At 52.2% G+C, this 27,882-nt stretch overlaps 1 protein-coding gene across 5 annotated transcripts; it reads right to left on the reverse strand.

The window, feature by feature from the left end:
• Window positions 1–493: 493 nt before the first annotated feature.
• Setd1a (SET domain containing 1A, histone lysine methyltransferase) lies at window positions 494–27,882 on the reverse strand. Of its 5 annotated transcripts, none has more exons than XM_042666753.1 (19): window positions 27,416–27,882; window positions 26,501–26,665; window positions 26,202–26,297; window positions 23,620–23,890; window positions 20,299–20,420; window positions 19,853–20,082; window positions 18,701–19,589; window positions 17,771–18,556; window positions 17,146–17,322; window positions 16,946–17,033; window positions 16,103–16,260; window positions 15,272–15,359; window positions 11,960–12,301; window positions 4,409–5,461; window positions 3,833–4,005; window positions 3,623–3,733; window positions 3,375–3,494; window positions 1,390–1,527; window positions 494–1,303 (listed from the first exon to the last, which is right to left on the reverse strand). In XM_042666753.1, exons 2-19 carry the CDS (start codon window positions 26,648–26,650, stop codon window positions 1,130–1,132), a joined length of 5,166 nt encoding a protein of 1,721 aa, XP_042522687.1. In that variant the 5' UTR covers window positions 26,651–26,665; window positions 27,416–27,882; the 3' UTR covers window positions 494–1,129. The 5 variants fall into 5 exon arrangements, with proteins under 5 accessions (XP_042522687.1, XP_042522686.1, XP_042522690.1 ...); XM_042666752.1 differs by lacking the exon at window positions 27,416–27,882 and adding an exon at window positions 27,243–27,278; XM_042666756.1 differs by lacking the exon at window positions 27,416–27,882 and adding an exon at window positions 26,991–27,157 and having other exon boundaries at window positions 11,960–12,247.

The following is a 27,882-nucleotide window of genomic DNA, read 5'->3' on the forward strand; positions in this document are numbered from 1 at the left end:
CCAGGAACGTCCCTCAGTCCAGCCTCCACCCCTTCTTCCCCACACTCCCTGCCACAGGGCGCCCCCTCGTGGACCCAGAGCTCTCTGAGGATGGGAGCCAGAGCCTGCTGGGTGGGGTGCTGGAGGATTTGGGGGTCACAGGATGAAGGCAGCAGGGCGACCTCATTCCCGCTGCATGACCTCAGTTCTTCCCTCCTGCTAGATTTCCCAAGGGGCTGAAGGCCCAGCAGCAGCTGTGGTGTTGGGAAGGGAAGGAAGGCCTGACCTTGGCCCAACTCTGGCTGGCCTTGGTGGGGGATTCCTGGCATGGCTGTTACAGCCTGTCAGGTGATGCGTCCAAAGCAGTGGTGTTGGTCTGCAAATCTGGGCTCTTGCCTGTGGGCTCCTCCTACCCACTGCAAATGAGACCACCCATTTTCCCTCCTTTTCTTGACCCGCCATGTCCTCAACCCCCATCCCCACCCCAAAGATAACGACAGAGGCCTTTTTGTACAATAAAGTTTAATCACAATTATAAAAATGTGGCGTTGGGTTTGCGCTATTAACATATGTACAATCCAGCCCAACAAGAAGGGCCCACCCCCCACCATCCTGGCCTGGCTGAGCCGGAGCCCCCAGAAGCCAGGGTGGGAGGGTAACCCACAGGGTCTGGCAGGAACAGAAGATGAGGCAGGGTTGCAGGCACGGAGTCCCCAGGAAGGGGGCCACAGGGCCCCCCCCGGGGAGAACATGGCCACTGCCCCTAGAGACCCCGAAACTGGGGAGGGGTGCACGCAGGGCACAAGGGGAAGTCCCCATTAACACGAAGCATGAGAGCTGTGCAGCCCCCAAGAACAGGATCTGTACAGGCCGGCACCCCAGGTTTCCACAGGAAACAGCTGCTGGCAGCTACAAAACATTTACAGCTTCTTCTCCGCAAAGAAAAAAAATGAGGGGCCTGGGAGGGTGGGCAGGGGTGGCAGGGAGGGAGGAACTGAGGCTCCCTTGCTGGGCTCGGGGCCCATAACCCCCACATGTGGACGGACACGGGGGGCAGGTGGGCCCTGCGGAGCCCACTAAGGCTGGGGTGCTGGGAGCTCAGGGCACCAAGGGGGAATAAATAGGGGTGTGGGCACCAGTCCTGCCCACCTCAGTTGAGGGAGCCCCGGCAGCTCTCAGTGCCGCACAGACACGGGATCTTGTTGTCCTCCAGCGGGAACTTGTAGTCATAGGTGATCTCCTCATCCACGCCGATGGGCTGCTTCGAGTAAATCACGATCTTCTTCTGAGACTCGATGGTGATCACCTTGGCGTAGCAGTTGGGCTGCAGGAGCGGAGGTGTGAGTGGTGGCTGCCCTTCTCCCCCCCTTGCCCCCCTCTGCGCCCCCCCCAGCCCGATCCCCAGCGCACCGTGCAGCAGTGGTTGATGAACCTGGCCAGGTTACCACATTTGGTGGCATCAATGATGGTGTCATGGTCCACACGGAACAGATAGCTGCTGCCGATGCCCTCCTGCACATAGCGCTTCTCCCGCATGTCCGCCACCATCTGGGAGGGCGAGAGGCACAGAAGTCTTGAATTTCCCGCCTCAGTTTCCACATGGACCTAGGCCAGACCCCACAGCCCCTGCAGAGAGGCTGCGGGCTCTAGGGTCTACATGAGCAGGCTGGGCCTGCAGCTGGCCTCCGCCTAAGGTACTGGCAAGAGGACTCCAGACAAAACAGAAGTGGCCTCTCCTAGAGCGCCTGCCTGGTGGCTGTAGAACCTCCATCGGCTGTGGGACTGGCGCAGTTTGTGAATGACAGTGTCACTTCACGAACAGAACCCTGATTCATCTCCTCTCCTACAATCCTCCCCCAAGCAGGCCCCTTTGGGCAGCTGGCTGGGGCAGTGCAGGTCATGCACATCAGGATCCCTGGCTTTGTGGAAGAAATAGAACCATGGGCTGGGAAGGTGGCTCAGTGGTAGAGTGCTTATCTATCATGCATGAAGCCCTGGGTTCCATTCCTCAGTACCACATACACAGAAAAAGCCAAAAGTGGCACTGTGGCAAGTGGTAACAGTGCTAGCCTTGAGCAAAAGAAGCTCAAGGACAGAGCCCAGGTCCTGAGTTCAAGCCCTGGGACTGGCATAAAAAAAAAAAAAAAGGACCAAGAGTGTTCTGCCTTTTTCCGTGGGTGACCTCACCCCTTCCAGAGCTCTGGCTGCCAGTCAGCTCCTCCCAAATCTCCATCTGTGGCCAAAGGCCACCTCACTGGAGCTGCTGGGCGTCATGCCTGGATGTGCGGCGCCTACAACCCACAGGGCTGCCCTGTCCTCTTCATCGTCTTATGCCCATCTCACTGGGCTTCGGACTCCTAGCGGCGAATGGCAGCCTGAGAAAGGGACTCAACTCCTTCATCCTTCACCCTCCAGTCAGCTCACTGGCTAGCTACCCAGACGCCAAACTCCTGTCGCCTCTGCTGCACAGGCCAGACCACCCTTACCTTACCTGGATTTCTGCCACAGCCAGGCACTGGTACCAGTGTTCAAGCACTAGCTAACTAGTGCACTCCTCACAGCAAAGCCAGGTTTAACTCCCAAAGCCCTCTGCGGCGTAGCTTCAATATGGATCCATGGAGAAAGGAGGCGCCCCCACCCTGCACAGCACCACCATGGACCTTCAGCTCTCTGACATGCTAACTAACCAACCCCCTTGCCCTCCTAGGACCACACTACTGTCAAACCTTAGGATATGTTTTTCCAAAATCAGGAGCACATTCCTGTCCCAAGGCCTGGAAAATCCTCCTCCTCATGCAGCTAAGATACCATCTTGGTGTGCCAAACCTGTTGTCAAGCACCATTCTTTTCTTCTATTACTTGCCAATGTTCCCTCATTCCCCCTGGTTTTGTTGTTGTGGTGGTTATTGTTGTTGTTGTTTTGGGTGGGAGGGTGTGTGTCCCGGTATTAGGGCTTGAACTCCAGCCAGCCCGGGGAACTGTCCTTAGTTTTTTTTTTTTGCTCAAGATCACCTCTACCACTTCACACTTTGAGGATTTTGGTAGTTGGTTGGAGAGAACAATCTCACAGACTCTTCCGCCTGGGCTGGCTTTCAACCTCCTATCTTAGGTGAGTCTCATGTACTTTCCCACCTGGGCTTTGGACCTCAATCCTCAGATCTCAGCCTCCCGAGTAGCTAGGATTATAGGTGTGAGCCACCAGCGCCCAGAAATTCCCAAGTTTTTAAAGGGAAAGTCTCGATCATGTTTGCTGCTAGACTACTAATATCTGGGTGCTGGGTACCTATTATTGTAAGGACACCGGTTTCACTGGCTAAGTCCTGGAGCTGGTGAGGCTGGTGAGGGCTGATTGGCTTCATGGGAACTAGCCTGCCTGCCACACAGCGTGGCCTCACCTGGCGGATGTTCTGGCCCACGTACTCGATGACCATCTCGTCAGCTGCAATGGGCTCCATGGCAAACAGACCCCACTCATGGATCCGGCTCCGGCCAAAGCGGAGCTTCTTCTTTCGGAACTGGGGACAGAGAGCAGACAGTACTGCTAGAGGCCTCCCATCTTGCCACCCACCATGGGGGGCTCAGGATTGGTTCCCCCCTCCCTTAGGAGCAGTGCCTCCTCCTGGGCCCAGGTCCCACTCCTTACCTTGAGCTGGTTGAGCTTTAGCAGATCACTGTCCATGATGGCCGAGGTGCCGATGGCACTGAGCAGCCGCCGCTGTTCAGAGCGGCGCTCGGAAAGCACACGGTTAGTCCCCTGTGAGCAGCAGGATAGGGAGGAGGTGAGTGATGGAGGGAAGGGGGGGGGAGGAGAAAGACCCCATGGGATGGGCCTGGAGTTAGGGCAGGGCCCCACCTGAGTGTCCACGCCTTCCAGCTGCCGAGCTGAGACGGGGCACACATCCAGGTACTTGTCCTTCTCCCTCTTGCTGATGGGGTAGTAGCCCTCGCTGCGCGCCGAGCCGGTCTGGTGCTCTCGGGGCCCATCCTGGGGCCGCCGCTTGCGCTTTGGAGTGTTCAGGTTGGTGAGTGCAGGGCGTTAAGGAAGAGAACAGGTGGTTCCCTGGGGCCCGCTCCTGTCTAGCCACCTCAGCCCCAGCGCAAGGAGAAGGTGTTGGTGGGAGTAGCTAAGCATGTCTGATGCAGGGGGGCAGCAAGTGGGAGGAGTCCACTCAGACCCCGCCTCTTCTGCCAGGAAAACTGAGGCACAAAAGGCACGAAGCAGAGAGAGGCAGGCTGGGCAGCCAGAGGAGAGACCTCCGGCTAGATGCAGCGCATTGAGGCCCATAGCTGGAGAGGGAAGTGAGCGCAGTGCCAGGCAAGACCCGTGAAGGACGGCCCACCCTGCTAATGAGGAGGTTCCCCCCCCCCCTCGCCGCAGCCCGTGGTTGCTTTCCTGTACAGGAAGGCCACATTCTGGGGCTCAGGATATTCGTGTGATGGACCCAGTGGGTGTCGTTCAGCCAGTCAGCCCCGCTTGTCTGCTGCAGCAGCCGCTCGTAGGTGAGCCGCAGGTAGCTCATGTCTTCCAAGTCCAGGCCTGAGTTCCAAATATCATAGAGGATGGTCATCTGCTCGAACTCGCTGCGGGGCTCGAAGGACGGGGGCGGCGGCGGGGGCGGGGGCAGCGGCGGCCGGCGGCGCCGGGCGTGGGAGCGCAGGCTGCGCCGCCGCACGGCGCCCTCGCCATCGCTGCTGCTGCTGCTGCTGCTGCTCTCTGAGGACTCGGACTCCTCCTCCTCCTCCTCCTCTTCCTCCCTCTCCTCTGACTGCTGCTGCAGCTGTGGCTGCTGCTTTGGCTCCTCTGCCTCAGCCACCACCACCTCGGGGGCCTCCAGGACCTCGTCGGCGGGGGAGCTGAAGAGCGCGGCAGGGGCAGGCACTGGCTCCGGGGGCCGGGGGGCCGGCACGGCAGGGGTGGGCTTCACAGCCAGGGCGTAGTTGTGCTCCAGGAGGATGTGGCTGAGCAGGGGGCTGGAGCGCTCTGCCTCATCGGACGTCTCTGTGGCCTCCGAGTCGTCCCCGGGAGGCAAGGCGGCCAGGCCGCGCCGGGCGGGCGTCAGGGCCAGGTCGGCCAGCACGGCCAGGTCTACTTCCGTCCCTGGCTCAGCCTCTTCTTCCTCGGCGGGCCGGCCGCGGCCTCCTGCCCGGCCCCGGCCCCCCCGGGATACCTCCTCAGGCCAACTCTTGACCAGAGACGCATGGTCCAGGGGCAGGTTGCGAATGGTCCGCTCCACACCCCGGGGGACTTTGCGGGAGACTGGGCCGGGAGACTTGGCTTGTGGGGGGGCGGCTGGGGGAGGCTCTGGGGCCGGCACCTCCTCGGTGGCCGAGAAGGAAACAGTTTTCCGGCGCTTCTTGGGAGGGGGGAGGAGGGGAATAGGAGAAGAGGGGCGCTCATCCGGGCGGGGAGTGGGGCCCGGGGGGCCTGTTGGGGGCTCTGGGGGAGGCAGGGGCACACTGGGAGGTGGTTCCTCCGTGGGACCTGGGGAAGAAAGCACACCGGGAAAGGGAGGAGGGTCAGCGGGCAGGCTCAACCTTAGACGTGATCACGAGGGCCAGGAGGCCTGGGTGGGGCGGGGCAGCCATAGGCTACACATTTTCCTTCAGTGTCTGCCTCACGGCCCCCCACCCCACCCCCAGCCCCCACTGCCCTCAAGCTCCCTGGACAGGATGGAAAGCTGTACCTGCACACACCCATCTGGCCAAGAGGCCCATCGAACCCCAAATATGTCAGGTATGGGGACAACTACTGGACAAAAATGCTTCTGATGTCCTCACAGAGCTCAAGTCCAACGGGAAAAGACCACTCAGATCAAATGTGGAGCCGCTGGAAGATGGTGGAGGAAGGCTCCTCACAAGCACCCAGACTCAATGGCCTTTTTTTTTTTTTTTTAAACCAAGACTAGCAGAAACAGACTCACACGGGACAGCTAGGAACACAGGCCAAGACCACTTTTTGTCCACTGCAAATTCTCTGAAGATCCAATTAGCCAGATTAAACTAAAATATCCACCACTTTACCCAGTAACAATATTCTCCGGGGGCAGTGAGGTGAAAAAGACTCAATGTAAAAAGCTGAATGACTGGGGGTTTGCCCTAGTAGGGAGGGGGCAGAAGACACCGCGCATCAAGAGGCCAAGGTGGAAGCTGAAATCTAAGGGACGAGTGGCAGATTAGACAAGGGACACACTGTCTCTGAGGGGTGCTGCTTTGAATCTCATTAACCTCCCCAGCTCAGCCCCCAGGACAAGGACTATGGCGTTTCTTTGCCCCTTTGCCCTCTGATACTCCAGCTCAAGGCCACCACCACTGTCCAGCCTTGCTGGCTCTCCAGAAAGCTGGTGGCTCGCATCTTACAGTTAGCTTTGGCCACAGCCGAGTAACAGCCACATGCGTGTGTCCCTGACGTACACTGAATCCACACTGTACTCCTATCAATCCTACCTCACACAGAGGAAACTGAGGCACAGAGAAAAATAACTGGCCCAATGCCACACACCTGGCAAGTAGCAGAGCAACAACATTCAGGTAACTGGGAATTCATGCTCTTATCTGCTGCTCTGTTCTGCCCTGGGCCTCTACGAACTTAGTGACTTCTCATCTGGTGCTGCCACTCAAACTAAACAGCAGCCAGAACCCAGGCTAGGCCAGGCAGCCAGTGATCAATCAGTCCAGTCTCAACCAATACCTTGAGCTGAGCAGGCTGCTGGGTACAAGGCTCTGGATACCACAGGAATCTCAGGCAGCAGCAGCCCAAACTTGGAAGCCAGTGAGGCCCCAGGCACCCAGCCCAGGCCCATCTAATCGCTTGCTACGAGTCCTCTCACCTCCTTTCTACCATGTTGGGACCACCTCTCCCACTGTGCATGTTCCTAACTGCCAGAATCAATTTCCCTCCCTACTTAGCTTCTCCACACAAATTTCCCTTCACTCCCTGCCTGCTCACCCCATTCACGGAAGATACACCTGTCAATGAATGAGCCAGGGGCTAATGGTTCATGCTCATAATCCTAGCTACTTGGGAGGTTGAGACCCATTGGGATTGCAGTTGAAGGCCAGACTGCATAAAAATGTTCTGGAGGGCTGGGAATGCAGCTCAGTGATAAAGTGCTTGCCTAGCATGCATGAGGCCCTGGGTTCAATTCCTAAGTACCACATGAACAGAAAAAGCCAGAAGTGGGCTGTGGCTCAAGTGGTAGAATGCTAGCCTTGAGTAAAAAGCTCAGGGACAGTGCCCAGGCCCTGACTTCAAGCCCCAGGACTGGCAAAAAAAAACAAAAAAGCAACCGACGGAAGTGTGGCATAAAGGTGCTAAGGATAAGGAGTTCCTGCTTAGCAAGTGAGAAGTCTTGAGTTCACATTCCAGCACTACCTCACCACCCACCCACCCCAGGAGAAAAATTGTTCTCAACATCCTAGGATCTACAACGGCACCAAAAGGTAATTCCTACTACATGGGCTACTCCTTTCTTCCCAGGGCCATCACTAACTGACAGGACTAAGATGGTCACCTAACCAGCCCAATCAAAAACTTTCTAGTAATAAGAACTAAGACAGGGCCAGGTGCTGGTGGCTCACCCTTGTAATACTACTCAGGAGGCTGAGATCTGAGGATTGTGGTTCGAAGCCAGCTCAGGCAGGAAAGTCCATGAGACTCCTCCAATTAATTACCAGAAAACTGAAGTAGAATTGTGGCTCAGAGTGGTAGAGCAATAGCCTTAAGCAAAGAAGTTCAAGGATAGTGCCCAGGATCTGAGTTTAAGCCCTACAATCAACCAAAAACAAAGCCCATGAAGATAGGAATGGGTAGGTCTGCCACTTGGCAGTGACCCTATGCTGAATAGAGAAGCAGAGGAATCCCATCTGCACAAGGAGAAAATAATGCATCAGATCAGAATAAGGCAAAGATGAAGGATGTTCTGGTTCCTGCTTTTGGGTTCTAGCACCTGGCTATGTCCTGTATATCCCTTTTTGTGTCTGTGTGTACATGAGCAGGTCCTGGTTTAACACAGGGCCTGGGCACTGTTCTTAAGCTTTTTTGCTCAAAATTAATGCCCTACTACTTCTACTACTTGGGCCACAGCTCTACTTCTGGCTTTTTGCTGGGTAACTGGAGATGAGTCTCCTTGGCTTTCCTGGGCAGGTTGCCTCTGTACTACGATCCTCAGATTTCAGCTTCCTGAGTGGCTAGGATTAAAGACGGGTGCACTGGTACCTAGCCCTGTGAATCCCTTTCCATACTTAATCTGGCTAAAATGGGTTCCTGCCACTAGACACTCAGCCTTTAAGTGAGTTCCTCCTACCAAGAGCCATACTTTGTCGGGAGCTAAGTGTGGGCTGCTGCCCTTCGAAGCCTTTACCCAGATTCCTACCATAGGACCACCTAGCCCTTTGTGACTCAGGTTTCCTTGCTTTGTTTTCTCATTCTCTTTTTTTCCCCCTTTCTTTTCCCTTTTTTGTTGGTCATGGGGCTTGAATTCTGGGCCTGGGCACTGTTCCTGAACTCTTCAGCTCAAAACTACTGCTCTACCACTTGAGCCACAGCATCACTTCCTGTTTTCTCATTCGGTAAAAAGCAAAGGACTGTCTTCAATTTCTTCCAAAAGAAAATACATACATACATACATATACATATATATAAATATATATATATACATATATATACATATATATGTGTGTGTGTGTGTGTGTGTGTGTGTGTGTGTGTGTGTGTGTGTGTGTGTGTGTGTGTGTGTGTGTGTATGTATATCTTAAAGTCTCTCTCTAGGCTGGCCTCAAAACTTGAGATCCTTCTGCCTCAGCCTCCCGAGTTCTGTGATTACAGTCGCGCACCACCATGTCTGGCTTACCCTATTTCTCCTGCCCTGTCCCCAGGACCCTCACTGGGTCTTCTCCTTTCACAGTACTTTGTGTATTCCATATCCTCATCTTGCCACTGGAACCTCCTCCCAGGCCTGGGTTTCGGCAGGACTTCTGTGCTGCTGGCAGGCCCAGGCAGCCTCCCCACTGGCCTCCCACTCCCCTCATTGTGCAAGGAGGTTTCTACGTTAGCTGTCTCTCATGTACCTGCCGCTCAGGGCAAAAGCTTCAAGCACAAAAGCCCATAGCTCCCTGCCTCCTGATGCACCCATCCCTCCCCATCACATCTAGAGGCCCGGCCGTACCCTCCAGGAATGTTACTCCATCAAAATCTCTCCCTTGCCTGGTCCACCTTCTTTCCTTGAGTGTAGGAATGCACCGATCTCATCCACTCTGAAAAGCTAAACCTTCCATCAACCCCACATTCTTTCTTTGCTTTCAATCTTAGTTAGGAAACCTGAAGCACATTCCTGTACCTCAACAAGCTTCAAACACTTCATCTCTAAAAGGGAGTAAAGCCAGGCACCAGGGGCTCATCCCTGTAATCCTAGCTACTCAGGAGGCTGAGATCTGAGGATCGCGGTTCGGAGCCAGCCCAGGCAGGAAAGTCTACGAGACTTTTATCTCTAATTAACCACAAAAAGTAGGAAGTGGAGCTATAGCTCAAGTGGTAAAACATTAACCTTGAGTAGAAAAATTCAGGGACAGTGCTCAGGCCCTGAGTTCAAGCCCCAGGACTGACACGTGCGTGTGCATGTACATACACACAGAAGCCACAAAACTTGCACTCCCTTTGGTGCTCAAAACTCACCACCCATGCTCTACTTCCAATTCTGTTCTAGCCTCTCTGGGTTCCTTTGCTCACTTGTCTAAAATGACTCACAGGCTCCAGACCCTCTTTCCTTATCTGCACAGTCACCGCCTACAGACATCTACCTTCCAGCCTATTCCTCCCAGGGCTTCAATGAGCTGTGATCTAACAGTCATGTTTCTAACTGGAGGTCCTGGGGCATCTGCAACTCAACCCCAACTGAATGCAGCCATTTTCTCCTTAGACTCAGTTCACCGTCCTGGGTCTCCTTTCCTGCTGAGTAATTGAACAATTCACCATCTCCTGTGCTCATCCCACTTCTACTTGATCATCTATCTCACTGTAACCATCTTGTTTGGCTCATGCATTCCTTTAAATGTTCTAATGCCAGCCTACCTCTTCCCTGACCACTTACAATCTTCTCCTCCTATCAGAATGGACTTTCTGAAATGCATATGTGACCATGTCCCTCTTCTTTTCCTGTCCCACAGAGAACAGAAGGCTATAGTTGATGACCTTCTGAGTGCCTTGTGGCCTTCTAGGCCCTTGCACTACGTGACAGATTCAGGAAAGGCTCAACTCATCCTGCGGGGTCTGGCCTAGATCAGCAGGCACCAGCACTAGATCTTCTTGTGCCTCTACCCACCTTGGACAGTCAAGACACTGCTAAGACACAGAAGTCCTGCCTGCCTGTCCATCTTCCTAATGCGCTCCCTATATCACTTTGGCCCATCTCCAACTCCTCTCTGCACTGCACCTTTCAAATCACAAATGTGATCACTGCTTCTCTGAGGGCTTCCTACTGCTCTCAAGACAAAAGACCAAACTCCTAATAAGTCTCCACATTCTACATGGCATGATCCATGCCCTCGCGTCCAGTTTCAGTCACATACCACTTCTTGCTCTCAATTCCCCAAGTTAGCTCTCTTCTATGTCTACTTGCTATTCCCTGGCCTTATGGCCTTTGTATCTACTCAAGTTTTTTTGTGCCTATTTCTGCCTAGATTCAGCACATTACGCTTCAGCAGGAAGCTGTTACTAGTTCCACAGATCATGCAGGTTCTGAATGTCCCATATTTTTCCTTTGTGGTGCTTATCAGTTTGCAATCATAGACTTGCTTATGTACTTACTACTTACTTAGCACATCTCTCCTCATGGACCACAGCTTTCTGAGTGGAAAAGCAGCGCCTCCCAGAAACCTTACCCTATCAACATATATCCTAATACCTACTATCTGGACAGACAGTTCCCAGAGTAAGAGAATCTGTATGGATATGTTATGAAATAACAGTAAATTGGGCCGGGCGCTGGTGGCTCACGCCTGTAATCCTAGCTACTCAGGAGGCTGAGATCTGAGGATCGCGATTCAAAGCCAGCCCGGGCAGGAGAGACCGTGAGACTCCTATCTCCAATAAACCACCAGAAAACCGGAAGTGGCGCTGTAGCTCAAGTGGTAGAGCGCTCGCCTTGAGCTGAAGAGCAGAGGGACAGCGCCCAGGCCCAGAGTTCAAGCCCCATGACTGACAAAAAAAAAAAAACACAGTAAAATGGCCAGGTGCTAGTGGCTCACGCCTGTAATCCTAGCTACTCAGGAGGCTGAGATTTGAGGATCGAGGTTCAAAGCCAGTTCGGGGAGGAAAGCCTGTGAGACCATGGGGCTTGAACTATGGGCTTGGGCGCCGTCCCTGCACTCTTCAGCTCAAGGCGAGCGCTCTACCGCTTGAGCCACAGCGCCGCTTCTGGTTTTCTAGTGGTTTACTGAAGAGTCTCACGGACTTTCCTGCCCGGGCTGGCTTTGAACTGTGATCCTCAGATCTCAGCCTCCTGAGTAGCTAGGATTACAGATGTGAGCCACTCATTGGCGCCCGGCTCTGTGAGACTTTTATCTCCAATTAACTTCCAGAAAACTGGAAGCAATGCTGTGGTGGCGCAAGTGGTAAGTTCAAGCCCCACGACTGACAAAAAAAAAAAAAAAAAAGCAAAACGTAAAAATCTACAAAAGAAAGCAAAGGCAGAACTGAGTAAGTTCTGAGTTAATATTTGCCTACATATTACAATACACAGTGAGAAGTAGGAGAAGGGATTTATTAAGTTGGGCATTTTCTCGTTAACTCAAGTGGTCTCAGGCAGAGACCATCTTGTTTTACTCTGATAGTAGCTAAACCTCTCATTGAGGGTTAGGCAATGTCTCCAAGAGGGACAACATGCCGTTTTTCTCTTTGAGTTTCTCCAGCAAAGTCACACGCCCTGGTAAACCATTACTGAATGTAGGTTCTTTCAGACAGAGACACACACATCAAGTTGCCTACCTGCAGGCCTTGCCGGAGATGTCTCCCGCTCAGGAAGAGGCGTGGCTGGAGAGCCTGTAGTCCTCTCTGGCTCGGGCTCCTCCACAGGCGCTGGGAGGGATGCTGGGGCTTCTCTGGGAGGCGGTGAAGCGGAGGGAACTGTTGTTGGCTGTTCCTCTTCTTCCTCTTCTTCAGAGGAGGACTCGGATGATGAAGAGGATGATGAAGACGAGGATGAGGAAGACGAGGAAGATGTGGAGCCCGATGTGCTGCTGCTCTCCGAGTCTGATGTGCTACCATTTTCACCATCTGAGTCAGCATACAGAGAACATTTGGAGGACGAATCGCTTTCCTCATCCTCGCCTGGAAATCCAGAAGGGGCAATCAGGCGAGGTGAGAAGACCTTCACTTGGTCAAGCTGTGGGGTCATTCTCTGACTCAGTACTCAGTATTCAGGATAAGCCAAGGGCTGGAAGTCCAAGACGTCAAGGAGTAAAATAAGCAAACCTCTGCTCACAGGTGACAATCAGCAGTATGCTGGGGGCTGGGAAGTCAGGGGGAGAGCCCTGGATTCTGACTGGAAAAGCGAATGAGTCAGGGAAGGCCTCTTTAAGGGGACATTGAAATCAAGAAGGACGGGAGTCCTGCCATGTAAAAATGCCAAAGGCAAGAAGAGACAGAGACCTAGAGACTGACAAATAGCTACTTAAAGCACCAAGATGGGCCAGCAGATTCTGAGAAAGGATCCTAGAGTCAAAAAGGAAGCTTAATAATCAGCCAGGATTAGTGGTGCAGGCCTGAATCCTTGCACTCAGCCCACTCGAAGCCTGGCTCACCTGGTAGCTGTCAGCTTTTCTAGAAAGCATGAAGCCCTGAGTTCAAATCCCAGTACTCCATAAAAAGAAATCAGAGCTTGGCACTGGTGGCTCACACCTGTAATCCTAACTACTCAGGAGGCTGAGATTTGAGGATCACAGTTTGAAGCCAGTCCACTAAACTACAAAAAAAGTTGAAAGTAGACCTATGGCTTAAGTGGTAGAGCGCTAGCCTTGAGCACAGAGTGTTCAAGCCCCAGCGCGCACGTGCACGCACGCACGCGCGCACACACACACGTGCGCGCACACACGCGCGCACACACACACACACACACACACATACACACACACACACACACACACACACACACACACACACACACACACACACACACACACACACACACACACACACACGGGCTGGGAATGTGGCGTAGTAGTAGAGTGCTTGCCTAGCATGTATGAGGCCCTGGATTTGATTCCTCAGTGCCACAAAAACAAACAAAAAGTAGTATTTTTCTTTAAAAAGTGGAGCTGTGATTCAATATGTAGAGCACTAGCCTTGAGTGCCCAGGCCCTGAGTTCAAGTCCCACGACCAACAAAATGAAAATAAAAATAAAGAAATCTGAGAACTCCATAATCATTTTTTTTTTTTTTGGGGGGGGGGGGGGGGTCTGGTCGTGGGGCCTGAACTCTGGGCCTGGGTGCTGTCCCTCAGCTCTTCAGCTCAAGGCTAGCGCTCTACCACTTGAGCCACAGCGCCACTTCCGGCTTTTTTTCTTTTTGCTTATGTGGTGCTGGGGAATCGAACCCAGGGCCTCAGGCATGCAAAGCAAGTGCTCTACCACTGAGCCACCTTCCCAGCCCCAGAACTCCATAATCTTTAAGGAATGTAAGATTAAGCAATCCAAGCTAGATGGTAGTAGTGGCTGGCAAGGGCTCTAGAGAATTGTGAGATGGAGGTGAATGGATTAAGTAAGAGCTGAATTACTGATCACCTTGTGGAAAATAGGAAACCAGGAAAAGACTGCAGAGAGGTTAATAACGTCTGTACATGTCTGGAAAGACAAGTTTACCAGTAGTTTGGAAAAATGTATTAGAATGGAGGGAGGAGGATTGAAACAGAAATCATTAAAGACTACTACAAGAACCCAAATGAAAAACCTAACAGCAATGACAAAGGAAACAAATGCAAGAAGCGCCCAAGGAGTATAGGTAGCTGTGTAGCCACACTGACAGCAACCTAGCCTCTGCTCAAGCAAGGAGGGTTCTCTCAGATCATGCATGGTGCCATCCTGGCTCTTGAGATGCACAACTTGCCTATCATGTAGAAAAGTGACTTCTTTTAGCTGAGTGTTGGTGGCTCATGCCTGTCATCCTAGCTACTCAGAAGGCTGAGATCCGAGGATCACAGGTCAAAGCCAGCCTGGGCAGGAAAGTCTGTAAGGCTCTTATTTCCAGTTAACCACCAGAAAACCAGAAGTAGCACTGTGGCTCAAAGTAATAAAGAGTGCTAGCCTTGAGTGAAAGAGTTGAGTTACAGCATCAGGACCTTAATTCAAGCCAATGACCAACCCCTTCTCCCCGCCCCCGCCCCCCACCAAAAAAAGAAGTGACTCCTCAGTTTACTGCACTATTACTCTACCCTATTACTGTTTCATCTTCTTCATAGCCCAACACGATTTGCTTGCTTGTTTTCAAGTCTCCATCTCTCTTCCAACAAGCCCTCAAAAAACAAGCCCTCAAAAGCAGGAGCCATTTGCCTCAGTTACTGTTGTACCCTAAGTACCTAAAACAGCACTTGCACTGAGGAGGGCCATAAAGCTATTTCTTTCCTTTTTTGTCAGTCGTGGGACTCAAACTCTGGGCCTGGGCTGTCCCTCAGCTCTTCATCTCAAGGCTAGCGCTTTACCACTTGAGACACAGCGCCACTTCCCGTTTTCTGGTGGTTAATTGGAGATGAGAGAGTCTCATGGACTTTCCTGCCCGGGCTGGCTTTGAACCATGACCCTCAGATCTCAACCTTCTGAGTAGCGTGAGCCACCGGCACCCAGCCATAAAGCGATTTCTAAACGAGTGAGTAGAAAGGAAGTCGACATCATATACCCAAACCTAGATGTGAAGAACCCACAGATCTTAAACTGGATGAGTATTTGGGTGACCGGAGCTATTAGGAAGGGAAGAGGGAGGCTAGCTTGGTGACTAGACCTTAAAGAACAGTGATCAAAGGTAGGAAGGTCTGGTCTGGTAACACCAAAGGGGAGAAGGATAATGCAGACCCTTCTCATCTCTGGGACTTGGCGAAATATGAAGACTTTGCTGCACTATTTCAAAGGAAGAGGTGTTTCAGAAGAAGTAAGCACCAAAGTTAAAGCTTAAAGACTGTAGCTAAAGCAATTTCTACTGTGGAGGGCAAAGGTGTCCACACAGGAAAGATATGGGTGTGGGAAAGTGTAAGTCAGGTGACCAAAATCCCTTCCTACCCAAGAAGAGCTCTCCCCAACTACCTGCACTCACCATCTGATGCATCTGCCTCCTTCTTCGTGGTGTCCATTGCTTCTTCTCCTTCTTCGTCTTCCTCATCTTCCTCATCCTCCTCCTCATCCTTAAGGAAAAGAACAAATAGGGGTTAACAGAGTAGGAACTATTGGTCACTGATGGCTTATACCTATAATCCTAAACTACTTGGGAAGCTGAGATCTGAGGATAAGGTTTGAAGCCAGTCTGGGTTTAAAAAAAAAGTCTGTGATGGGCTGGGAAGGTGGCTCAGTGGTAGAGTGCTTGTCTTGCATGCATGAAGCCCTGGGTTCGATTCCTCAGCACCACATAAGCAGAAAAAGCCAGAAGTGCGCTGTAGCTCAAATGGTAGAGTGCTCGCCTTGAGCTGAAGAGCTGAGGGACAGTGCCCAGGCCGAGTTCAGGCCCCACAACCGACCAAAAAAAAAAAAAGTCTGTGAGACTCTTTTTTTCTTTTTTTCTGTGAGACTCTTTATCTCCAATTCACCAGCAAAAAACTAGTAGTGGGGGTGTGTCTTAAATAGTAGAGCACCAGCCTTGAACAAAAAAAGCCAAGTGAGAGTACAGGGTCCCGAAAACTGGCACAGAAAAAAAAAGGGGGTGGGGGTAGGGTGGGAAAAAGGGACAATTGTACCATGAGAAGATACAGCTGTCTAGGCTCGAGCCCAGAAAGAAGCTGACTCTGAGAGAGGAGACTGAGGATCAAGCTTCTGGGAGCCAGGAGTGTGGCACAAGTGGTAGAGCACCTGCTTACCAAGTACCGGGTTCAATCCCCAGCACCTCCAAACAAGAATAAAGCAAATTTCTGAGCTAACATGCCTAGGCTCTCACCTTCTCAGAGGAAGACTCCTGGGATGCTTCCTCCCCCTCACTGTCCAGAGCAAAGGACTTCCGGTGCTTGCCTTGGGCCTTGCCTCGCTCTTCATCTCGCTTTGGGGGCTTAGTTGCTGGACGTCCTGACTCTCCGGCTTCCTTCTCTCGTTCAGGGTCTAGAACAAAAAGGAGGAGTAGGGCGGTGAGAGCAATTATCCTCAACCATCAGTTTGGTCCTAGGAGTTTTACATATGCTTCTGCCCACCTAACGCCCTAGCAGGCAGCAAATGAAACACAAAACTTTACGTTTATCTGATATTTCTTATAATTATCATTTTAGGCACATCCTACCCATTTTATCTTTCATTCTTTTCTAGGTCAGGTGAAAGAGGAAAACAACTTGTCATGTCTGACCCAAGAGAAAGAGAACTAAGGACAATGGACCACTAGGCAGTAGATGTGATTCAGTTAAGTTTCAAGCCGCAGAAGCTGTCAACCAACAGCTGAGACTTGGATGAACTGAAAGAGAGGCTGCAGGAGTGAATGGGAAATGTGGGTAGTGACTTATTATAATCTCCAAAGTCTGTGACTTCAAATATGGAAGTTATTGTTCCTATTTTAAGTAGAAAAATCAAGATACAAACCAACTACAACCAGCATTCTACACAACTACAATCCAAGAACACATCTCATGCAACCCATCTGTGACAACTCTTAAGACCACTTTATTTTCCTTTTAACCTCAACCTACCTCTCCACTTGTACCTTGCCCTCACAATACCCTTGTCCCTTTTGTCTCTGCCTCTTGCTTTTCTATCAGAACTTCATGCAGTCCTCTCTCTTGCCTTGTCTCCTACTTACCATCTTCATCTTCTTCAGCTGGAGTGGAGGGTCGGGGCCTCTTTTCCTCACTGGCTTCTGAAATTTCTGACGGCTCTTTCCGTTTTACCTGGAGGATGGAGAAGATTGGGCCCATTTCAAACTCAGTTCCCACTATCACAGCTCCAAGGAAAGCCTCCCCTCTCCCATCCCACAAAAAATAGAAGTACAGTTCGGGGTACCTTGAAGGAAGGCAGCCGCAGGGCTCCTCGCAGACCGGACCCAAAGGCGAAGGCTTCGATGCCTGTGGTACCCCCACTCTTGGCCCAGTCTACCAGGGAAAGCATTCCTGGCTCTTTGAGCTTCGTCTTCTCTTTATCCTCCTCCTTGGCTTGCTGCTTGGCTGCATTCTGGAATGGCTGCAGGCAGCATGGGGACTGAGCCCAAGACCCAGCCACACAGAAATCCCTTCACTGGCCCCTCCACTGGCCCCTGTCATGCCTCTACCAGGCCCTTATGGGTATAATTTTCAGGTCTGTTCATTTAGACCCTCAACTACAGGATACAACTATTTCTTTTCCCACTTCATAGATGGCCAAAGACAAGACAAGCCCAGAACTGCCTCACTGCCATGGCCCACTGAAAGCAAGCAACAGAGCTAGGACAAAGCTCTCTCTCGGTCCTGTGCTTGACCTCCCTGTGGCTTGGCCCAACTTCCTTGCCCAGCTAATGTCCCTGAGTATCCATAGCCTGACTCTTCATTTGCCTTGACCTCTCTCATTTTGAACTGTGCAGCCTGGAGAAGTCTGAGGTAGATCTCATCCAGCAAAGCCCTGGTCTCCAAGTCCAGATAGCAGCCCTCCTCACCTTGGCCTTCTCCTCCTTGCTCTCCCACCACTGGTCAAAGGCTCCAAAGGCCACATTCTCCACCATCTTCCGGTTGAGGTCTCGCTGCATGATGCTCTTCATCTCTTGGACTAGAGTAGCCAATACACGGCCCACAGTGCCAGCTGATGGCAGGGCTTTGCCCTCTGCCAGCTCTGCTTCCTCCCTGGGAGGCAGCCGGGCCTCTTCTCCCAAGACTGAGGAAGAGGGCAGGGGCTCGGCTGCCATGGGCAAAGGTAGATGGTAGGCCTCCCGTGAGTATGCTCCACGGCCTTCCTGCCCTTGTGTATAAAGAGCATAGGGCAAACCATAGGCAGCCTCTTGTGGGGGTGGGAAAGGAAGGAAGGCCTCCCCAAAGGCCCCACCAGGAGGCCCGGCAGAGGCAGCAGTCAATCCCTTGCCCTGTCGCAGCTGGTGGAGTCTCGTTAACATCTGGGTCTGCATCTGGAAGGACATGGGCATCCCTCCCCACTGAGCCCCGAGTCGATCCATGAGTTCCAGGGAGTTCACAAAGTCATAGATATGGGGTGGTGGAGGAGGAGGTGGGGGGTACTCAGGGGGTGGTGGCCCATCGGGGCGGGGTGGGAGGAGGTAGGCAGGTTGGTGGGGAGAATAACCAAGAGGAAGGGAAGCCAGGTAGGGAGGAGGTGGCGGCGGCGGAGGGGGTGGAGGTGGAGGCTGCTGGGGGGGCGTTGGGGCCGGAGGGGGTGAGCCACCCCTGTCATCATCAGAGATCTCCATGTCCTCTCCAGAAGAGCAAGGAGAAGCCTGCAAGGGTGGAGAGAAGCACAGAAAAACTGTGTTCCTGGGTTCATCTCCAAACTCATTTTCCTGTCTAGTTCCTTTCCCCTCCCCCAGGTCCACCCTGCCTCCTAGGCCCCAAACCCCCCTTCTAGCTGACCCCCATCTCACCTGGCTCTGCCCGTTGGCCTTGGGAGACTCTCGGGCAGCCCCTGGCTCCCCACTCCCTGTAGGAGCCACATCCTCAAAACTCGCCGGGGCTGGAGGGGGTGTGCAGGGCCCGTGACTTGACCCGGCAGGCACCTCACTCCCTGGGTCTCTAGCCCCAGGGCCTGCAGTGCTGTTCTCTTCCTCCTCCTCTGTGTCAGAGGCCAGGAAAGAAAATTTGGAGCGCTGCTCTTTGAGCAGCATTTCAATGCGGGAATCCAGGCTGCTGTGCTGCGCGAAGGGCACGCTCTCATTGGTGGTCTCTGGGGCTGGGGAGCCCGAGCGAGCAGGTGAGGCTGGGCGGGGGGAGGTCCGAGCTTCTTCCCTCTCAGGGCTGGTCCCCCCACCACCGCCACCTCCACCAGGTTCTGGAGGCTCTGGGGGTGGGGCCTCGGAGGCAGGAGGCCGGTAGTCTTGGTCAGTGGGCCGAGTGGGCTCAGGGGGCAAGTAGGAGGTGTATGAAGGTGGAAAGCGCTCTGCTGTGTTTTCAGCAAAGGGGGCACCAGGAGGCTCCTCTCGAGTTGCTCGACGAGGTGGGTAAGATGCATGGCGTTGATAGCGATTCCAGCTTTCATAATATGCTGGGTAGTTTGAGTCAGAAGCACGAAACTGAGAAGATGTAGAAGAGGATGATGACGATGAAGATGAGGACAATGAGGAGGAAGAGGTGGAGGAGGAAGTGGAGGAGGAAGAGGAGGAAGAGGAGGAGGAAGAAGCAGCGGTGGCGGTGGTGGTGGCTGAGATGGCTGTGGAGGCAGTCGTGGGAACTGAAGATGCAGAGAAATGGCGGCGAGAAAAGGAATCTTGGTAGCTGTTCTCTGACCGCCGGGGCTTGAAGGAGGTTGAAGTGGTGCTGGAGAAGAAAAGGGAGAGGGAGCTGGGCTCGAGATCTCCATGTCACCAAACCTGACCTCCCTGTTCGCGTACCCACAGGTGCTCTGCACTGACCCCAAAGCATTACATGCCCAGTTCTGGCTATTCTCTCTGCAGACAGCAGTTTGTCTGCTAAACCTACAGACTGGATTAAGTGATCTCAGATTCTGGGATTCTTCCCTGTGGCAGCTGGCTGTTTCCAGAATTGGATGGCCAGGGGCCCCCATGGTGCTTGTGCTTTACCTGCTGGAGTAGGCGGAGTCCTGAGAGTAGGGGGTGCTGCCCCGAGATGTGTAGGGTGTTCCTTGGGATGACTGAGGGGTGAACTGGCCAAAAGAAGATGGGGTGTCTTGTCGACTGCTGGAGAAGCTTGTGTCTTGGGAGCAGGGGGTACCATTGCCAGGGGTGCCCACCACAGCAGTGCCTGCTGGGTAGGTGGCTGTGTCCGAAGAAGAACGGCGGCGGGACTCAGTCTGGAGGAACAAGGAGAAAGAAATCAGACATGGCTTAAAAACTTGCTTTGCCTCAAACCAAGAATCCTAGTTCTGTCTTTCGAAAGCAAATAGGCATTTACCTCAACAGTTCCTTTACCTAACAGTGAAGCCTAGAACCTCTCAAAACAGGTCCTAGTCCTGGTAATTAGGCATTGTATTTAAGTGGCCAAGGCTGTGGCGGCCATAGCTGCTCACCGTCTCCGTGGCTGCACCAGAACCCTGGAACTTCTCACTCAGGGCCTTGCCTCCAGTTGGTACAGTCTGAGGGGTATAGGAGCCATTGACGATCAGTTCATAGTACTTCATTCGTTGTTGTCCTACAGGGAGAAAAATGAAAAGAAGCTGAAAACAACTCCTTTCCTTGTGTGGTTATCCGTTCCCTCCTTAGACTTCAATTTTATTTATATATTTATTTTATTTTATTTTTTTTGTCATCGGTCATGGGGCCTGAACTCTGGGCCTGGGCGCTGTCCCTCAGCTCTTCTGCTCAAGGCTAGCACTCTACCACTTGAGCCACAGCCCCACTTCTGGCTTTTTTCTGTATATGTGATGCTGAGGAATCAAACACAGGGCGGCCTCATGCATGGGAGGCAAGCACTCTACCACTAAGCCACCTTCCCAGTCCAGTTTTTTATCTTTATTTATTTCTTTATCTTTAGGAACTTACTCTTTTATCTCTTAACCACTTTACTACTAAAAAAAAAAAATTCTTCTGACACTTTTCAGTTTACTAGTAACATTCCTATATATATGCTAGTATACTCAATGATCAATAGGAGAGAGGGAAAAACACACCAGTGTCCCTATTTTACAAGTGTAAAGAAAACTGACTGGCTGGGCACTGGTAGCTTATGACTGTAATCCTAGCTACCAAGGAAGCTGAGATCTGAGGATCACAGTTCAAAGTCAGCCTGGGCAGGAAAGTCCGTGAAACTCATATCTTCGATTAACCACCAGGAAACGTGAATTGGCCCTGTGGCTCAAATGGTAGAGTGCTCACCTTGAACAGGAGAGCTCAGGGACAGCGCCCAGGCCCAGTGTTCAAGCTCCATGACCGACAAAAAAAAAAAAAGAAAGAAAGAAAGAAAGAAACTGACTGGCTAGTCACCAATGGCTCACTCTTTTAATCTTAAGTATTCAGGAGACTGGGATCAGAGGATTGTGGTTTGAAGCCACCCTGGGCAGGGAAGTCCATGAGATCCTTATCTCCAATGAAGCATCAAAAAGCCAGAAGTTGAGCTATGGCTCAAATGATAGAGCAGAAAAAGCTAAAGGACATTGTCTAAACCATATGTTCAAGCCCCAGTATCAACACACACACACACACACACACACACACACACACACACACACACACAAAACTAATCAACATGGTCATATTGTATATACTGTATATATTATATATACATCAGTGGAAAAGTCCAATGAAATTCCCCCTATATAACTAACATATGCTAACAAAAAAATCTGACTGGCAGAAGAGTTTAAACCCAGGTTTATCTAATGCTAAGCACCTCCCACCCCAGGCTCTTCATCCTATAAATAAAAGGCTACAGAAGAGCAGCCTCAAGACAATCTAGCCTACGTTGCATTTTATATAATTTGCACACTAGTTTCAAAAAAATTTGAGAAAACGTAATAAGTGTTTTTGGTCTCTTTTTAGTCAGTCATGGGGTTTGAACTCTGGACCTAGGTGCTGTTCTTGAGCTCTTCATCTCAAGGCCGGCACTCTACCACTTGAGCCACAGCGCCACTTCCGGTTTTCTGGTGGTTAACTGGAGATAAGAGTCTCACAAACTTTCCTGCCCAGGCTGGCTTTGAACCCCAATCCTCAGATCTCAGCCTCCTGAGTAGCTTGGATTACAGGCGTGAGCCACCAACACCCAGCTTGTAATAGTTGTTTTAAAAAGCATGAGATTACAAAGTTTTCTTCTGAAATTCAAACTTGGGAACTAGTCCTCATTCCCTCTTGCAAGCTGGCTAGTGCCAAACAGCTGCCCCATTCAGATGGCGCTACAACCCTGCAATCTGGCATAGAGCCTACTTTTTCTTATTGCTCCTTTTTGTGGTGATGGAGTGAGGTTTGAACTCGGGCCTCATTAAAGCCATACCTTCAGCTTCCCTACCACACCTTGAAAGCAAATTCAGGACTGTTTTATTTATTTGTTCTTTCCAGTAGTGATAGAGAACAAATCCAATGGCTTGTATGCTAGGTATGCAATCACTACTATGTCTCCAGTACCCAGCTTACCTACCAAAAAAGCAGGGCACCAGCCAGGGGCCGGTGGCTCACGCCTGTAATCCTAGCTACTCAGGAGGCCCAGATCTGAGGATCACGGTACAAAGCCAGCCCGGTCAGAAAAGTCCATGAGACTTTTTTTTTTTTTTTTTGGTCCGGTTGTGGGGCCTGAACTCTGGGCCTGGGCGCTGTCCCTCAGCTCTTCAGCTCAAGGCTAGTGCTCTACCACTTGAGCCACAGAGCCACTTCCGGCTTTTTTCTTTTTGCTTATGTGGTGCTGGGGAATCGAACCCCGGGCCTCATGCATGTTAGGCAAACGCTCTACCACTGAGCCACCTTCCCAGCCCCGAGTCCATGAGACTCTTATCTCCAATTAACCACCAGAAAACTGCAAGTGGTACTGTGGCTCAAGCGGTAGAGAGCTCACCTTGAGCTGAAGAGCACAGGAATAGCACCCAAGCCCAGAATTCAAGCCCCATGACCGACCAAAAAAAAAGCAGGGCACCAGTGGCTCATCCTCATAATCCTAGCTACTCAGGAGGCTGAGATCTGAGGATCGCAGTTCAAAGCCAGCCCAGCAAGAAAGCCTGAGACCCTTATCTTCAATCAACTTAGAAAAAGCTGCAAGTGGAGCTGTGACTCAAGTGGCAGAGCACTGGCCTTGAGCCTCAGAACCTTCAAGTCCCAGAACAGCACCAAAAAACAAACAAACAAACAAACAAAAACTAGCCAGTTGCTGGTGGCTCACATTTGTAATCCTAGTCAGGAGGCCAAGATCTGAGGATCATGGTTTGAAGCAAGCCCTTACAGAGAAGTCCATAAGACTCTTATTTCCAATTAACCACCTAAAAGCTGGAAGTAGATCTGTGCCAAAGTGGTAGAGCCTTGAGCAAAATGCTCAAGGACAGCACCCAGGCCCTGAGTTCAAGCCCCAGGACCAGGAAAAAAGAAAAAGAAAACAAAAAGCCAACCCTGAAAACCCAGTATTTTTTGAGAACATGGCATCCAGATTTATTTACTATAATTCATGTGATTTTAGATAGACTCCCATGCTTGACTGAGATTGCTCATTAACCATGCTGACAATGATATACACAACATCATATATGTACCAGAATTCCCCTAAAATCTGAAATATTGTAAGTTTCAAGACACACTTGGCCCCAAGAGTTTCAGACAAGGAATCATGACGATCACCTGCCCGACCCATGGAAGCATATGTGCCTCCATGTCGTTCCTGGAGACCAATGCTGGGCAGCAGACAGGAAAACCCTCACCTTTGATGTCAAGCTGGGCATGGATGATGTTGCCCATGACAGAGGTTAGGTGGAGATTTTTGACCGTTTCCTTGGCACCCCGAGTGCTGGTAAAGAGCACTCGGGCCAGGCCCAGGTGCTTCCGAGTACGGGGGTGAAGAAGGATCTCCACCTCTTCCACCTCGCCATACTTTCGGCACATATCCTTCAGGAAGGTTTCCCGCACGTTGTCATTCAGTCTTGCGAAAGTCACTTCCTTCAATGGGATCTGTCCGATATAGAACTCATCCAGCTGTGGAGAGGAGAGGAATTGGTCTGGGGTCTCTATACTGACCACTGACCCTTTGCCCTTTAGAAAACTTTAGCAATCAAGAGAGAGATCTGGGAGATTGCAGGGCAAAAGAAGGAGGATCACAAGGGCTCTATCAGTCTTGACCTTTCTCTCCTGGAATCCTTCTCACCAAGTGGCACAAAAACTAGGAACAAAACGCACAAATGGAAGAATAATTATGTGAAGGAAGTAGCTGTAGAGAAACAATTGACTAGCTCACTTTCTGACTGCCATGGGCCAAGCATTAGAAATATAAAGAAGGAAAAAAAGATTCCCATTGAAAAAAGCAGATACACAGACACAGTCACAGTGTGATATGGTGCCAAGAGAAGTGTAGAGAAGGAACCAAGAGAAGGGCACCTTTGTACAGAGTAGAATCAGGGAAGGATTCACAGAGATGGTATCATTCTGGTTCTGTCTGTTTTGCTACACCAAAACAAGGACTTTTAGGCCAGGAAACTCCACAATATGGCACTTTCTAAAAATCAGAGTGTAAGGCCAGTGGCTCACACCTGTAATTCTAGCTACTCAGGAGGCTGAGATCTGAGGATCACTGTTCAAAGCCAGCCAGGCAGGAAACTCTGTGAGGCTCTTATCTCCAATTAATCATCAAAAAAAGCCAAAAGTGGAACCTTGGCTCAAGTGATGTTGGTGTGTTTATTTTTGCTTTTGAGGGTTTTTTCCCCCTTTTGGGGAGCAAAGAGGGAGGCAGAGGAAGGGTGGATAGATGCAATCATGCTATTTGGTATACACTATGTAGAAAAGAAACTATGTGCCGGGCGCTGGTGGCTCACGCCTGTAATCCTAGCTACTCAGGAGGCTGAGATCTGAGGATCGCGGTTCAAAGCCAGCCCGGGCAGGAAAGACCGTGAGACTCCTATCTCCAATAAAAACCACCAGAAAACCGGAAGTGGCGCTGTAGCTCAAGTGGTAGAGCGCTCGCCTTGAGCTGAAGAGCTGAGGGACAGCACCCAGGCCCAGAGTTCAAGCCCCATGACCGACAAAAAAAAAAAGAAAAGAAAAGAAACTATGTATTTTATGGGCAGGGATGTGAGGGGGAAACGGGAAAGCAAAGGAAGGAGTGACACTGTCCAAAAAAAAAGAAAGGTACTCATCACCTGACTTATGAAATGATAACCTCTCTGGACAGTACCCTAGTAACAACGATTTAAAAAAAGAGCATAAGGACAGCATCCTGGTCCTGAGTTCAAGCCCCAGGACCAGCACAAAAACAAACAAAAAATCAAAAGTGTATAGTGTGAAAGGAATGTAGGAAGATAAGGTGGAAGATAAGGCTTGGCCAGATGAATAATACATGCAATGCCCAAAAACACACACTGGACAATAATAGTAAAATAACAATAAAATCAGACACAAGACTGCAGAATAGAGCAAAAAATGTAAGTGGGGAAAACCAAGTAAAACAAATACAAAGGTCTGCATTAAGGAATGAAAATAGAAAGATTTAAGATAAAACAGATGACTCCCTGGTTTCTGGCCTGGGCAGCTGGGTAGTTGGTGCTGCCCTTTGTCAGTAGAGGGAAAAAGGAAAGGAGAGTAGTATTAAGAGGTTAAAAGAAACTTGTTTTAAGTTTCTTGAGTTTGAGGTGTGTATGGGATCTCCAGGTAGAGCTGTTTACCTCTACCAGGCACATAAGCCTGGAGTTCAAGACTGACATTGGCTGATAAGATATTCGAAAGTCACCAACATTTGGGTTGATATGAAAGAGGTTGTCCACAGAAAGCATAAGAAGTTTAAAAAAAAAAAAGCATATATACCCACAAACTACTCAGAAAAGAAAAACTCAAAGAATAACTGAAGGAAACTAAGAACTAGTTCTAGGCTCAGTCCAAGGCCTGATAAGTTGCTTGCTTAGACTGAGAAGTGGGAATGCGCTTAAGAAACAAGATGGAGGAGCATATGACCGGACAAAAAGTGAGGAACAGAGGACTCCTGGAAGGCAGTGCTCCGTCATTCCTCTACCTGTGGATGAACTAGGATGCCCCACTGCCCTGCCATGTACTGTCATAAAAGACACAGTAAGAGAAATGGCAGAAGTCAAGACCCTTGCTGCCAAGGAAACATCTGGATACCACTGCTATACCTGTGTACCTCCTGTCCCAAACCGCTCAGTGCCACAGTCTCAGGAATGGTTAGACCAGGCTGTCAGTATGTCACTGGAGCACTCATCAGGCTATGTGAAGTCCAGAGTGCCAAGATCCTCTACCCCCTCCAAGGGCCACCATGGCAAGAAAACTAGCAGACACTTACCTTGAACTTGGGGACTGGGAGGGAAAAGTCTCTGTTTTTGGACCTGACATGGCAACGAGGGTCTTGGAGGTCTTCGACTGGTATATACTTAGAGTCCTAGCAAGGAAGTCAGGAAGAGAAAAGGTGGCTCAGGATGAGACCAGGTGTCTGGGCCCTAAGCTTCCTGCCCACGTGAAGACCCTCCCCAGCCCATGCAACAGAGCTGGGTTCCCTCCCTGATTTCTGAGAAGGATGCCATGGGTACGGCGGCTCCAGGCCAGGGCAAGAAGAGAGGGGCGCAGGAGAGGCCAGGCACTCACGTTGACGCTGAAGTGGACGCCGTCATAGCGGTACACCTTTTGAGAAGGCCTGCGCAGGGCAGGGTCCAAGGCAGGATCCACGATGAGCTTGTAGTTCCGCCACTGGAAGCTCGGGGCTTTCTGCCCATCTCCCCCACCTTCCTGATCCATCTCTGCTCATTTACACTGAGAGGAAAAGAGGGGGTACGCAAAGGGGGTCCAGGACCCTGCCGGACTCCGCTGTCCTCCCCCTCATTGGCTAACCCAGGCTTCCAGGTCCTCTCATCACCCCCGTGTCCACGCCGCACCGTGGTCCGGTCCCCCCCCCACACACACCCCTCGGTTCTGCCCCAGGCACCCAGCCTCCCCATGGCGCCCCATCCTCGCCCCACCTCCTGCCTCTGCGCTCGGGGGTCCCCGCTCGTGCCCCTCACCTTCCCGCTCTCCCCGCGCGGCCTCGGCGCAGACCCCTCCCCCGCCCCGCAGGCCCCGCCCCCTCCCGCCTCCTCACCGGCCAGCGGCCCGGGCCGAGCCCGGCTCTCGCTCCCGGCCCCGCGCCCTGACTCTCAGCCCAAGATGGGACGCCTCTCCGGGGCGTTGGAAACACCGCGAGACCGATCCCGAACCCCGGCTTCGGGCCGAGTCCGCGCGGGAGGGGGGGGGTGGGGGGGGCGGGGGACGCGCGCCGCTGCCCTCTCCTCCCGCCCGGGCGCGTTCTGCGCCCCGCGGCCTCCGCGCGCACGCGCGCCGCGACCCCACTCACCCGCTCGCGAAGAGCGGCTCCCCTCCCCCACCCCGCGCAGCACCTCAGCGGCGCGAGGCGGCGGCGGCGGCGGCGGCGGCGGCAGCGCGACACCCGGCCCCGCAGCGGTGGCGGCGGCGGCGCCCCCCCACCACCACCACCTCCCCGGCGCGCGCACCAAACACCACCGCCACCTGCACGAGGCCCAGCGGGCGCGGCGTCCGCATTCGCACTTTCGCCACGGGTGCCCCCGGGAGCTCCGCGGAGCCGAAGGTAGTGGCCTTGCCGTGGCCAGCGGCCTATAAGGCTCAAGAGGTTCGGCCCAGGGATTCTGGAGACCGGCCGCATTCCCCGGAGAGTGGGCTTCACCGCCACTACCCAGCTGCTTCTCTCTTGGGCTCCCGGCGAATCGGCGGCGACGAAAGCAGCGACTCGTCCCCGAGGGAAGGGGGCGGAGCGCGGGGAGGTGGCCAGCAGCGCCGGGGATGCTCAAGCGGCGCTTTGGACGGACGCAGATTCGCGAGGCGGGCGGGGCCAGCCCCCGGGCGCTTCTTTCCTGCCTCTTCCTCGCGCAGCCAGAAGTCGAGACGACTGCAGATTCCCCGCCGGCTCGGCTCCAGAGGCGAAGACAGTCATGCCCGGGCAGCCCACTCCTGCTGGC

This window comes from Dipodomys spectabilis, unplaced genomic scaffold, assembly GCF_019054845.1.
Source record: "Dipodomys spectabilis isolate Male_0828 unplaced genomic scaffold, ASM1905484v1 ptg000366l, whole genome shotgun sequence".
Lineage (NCBI taxonomy): Eukaryota > Metazoa > Chordata > Mammalia > Rodentia > Heteromyidae > Dipodomys > Dipodomys spectabilis.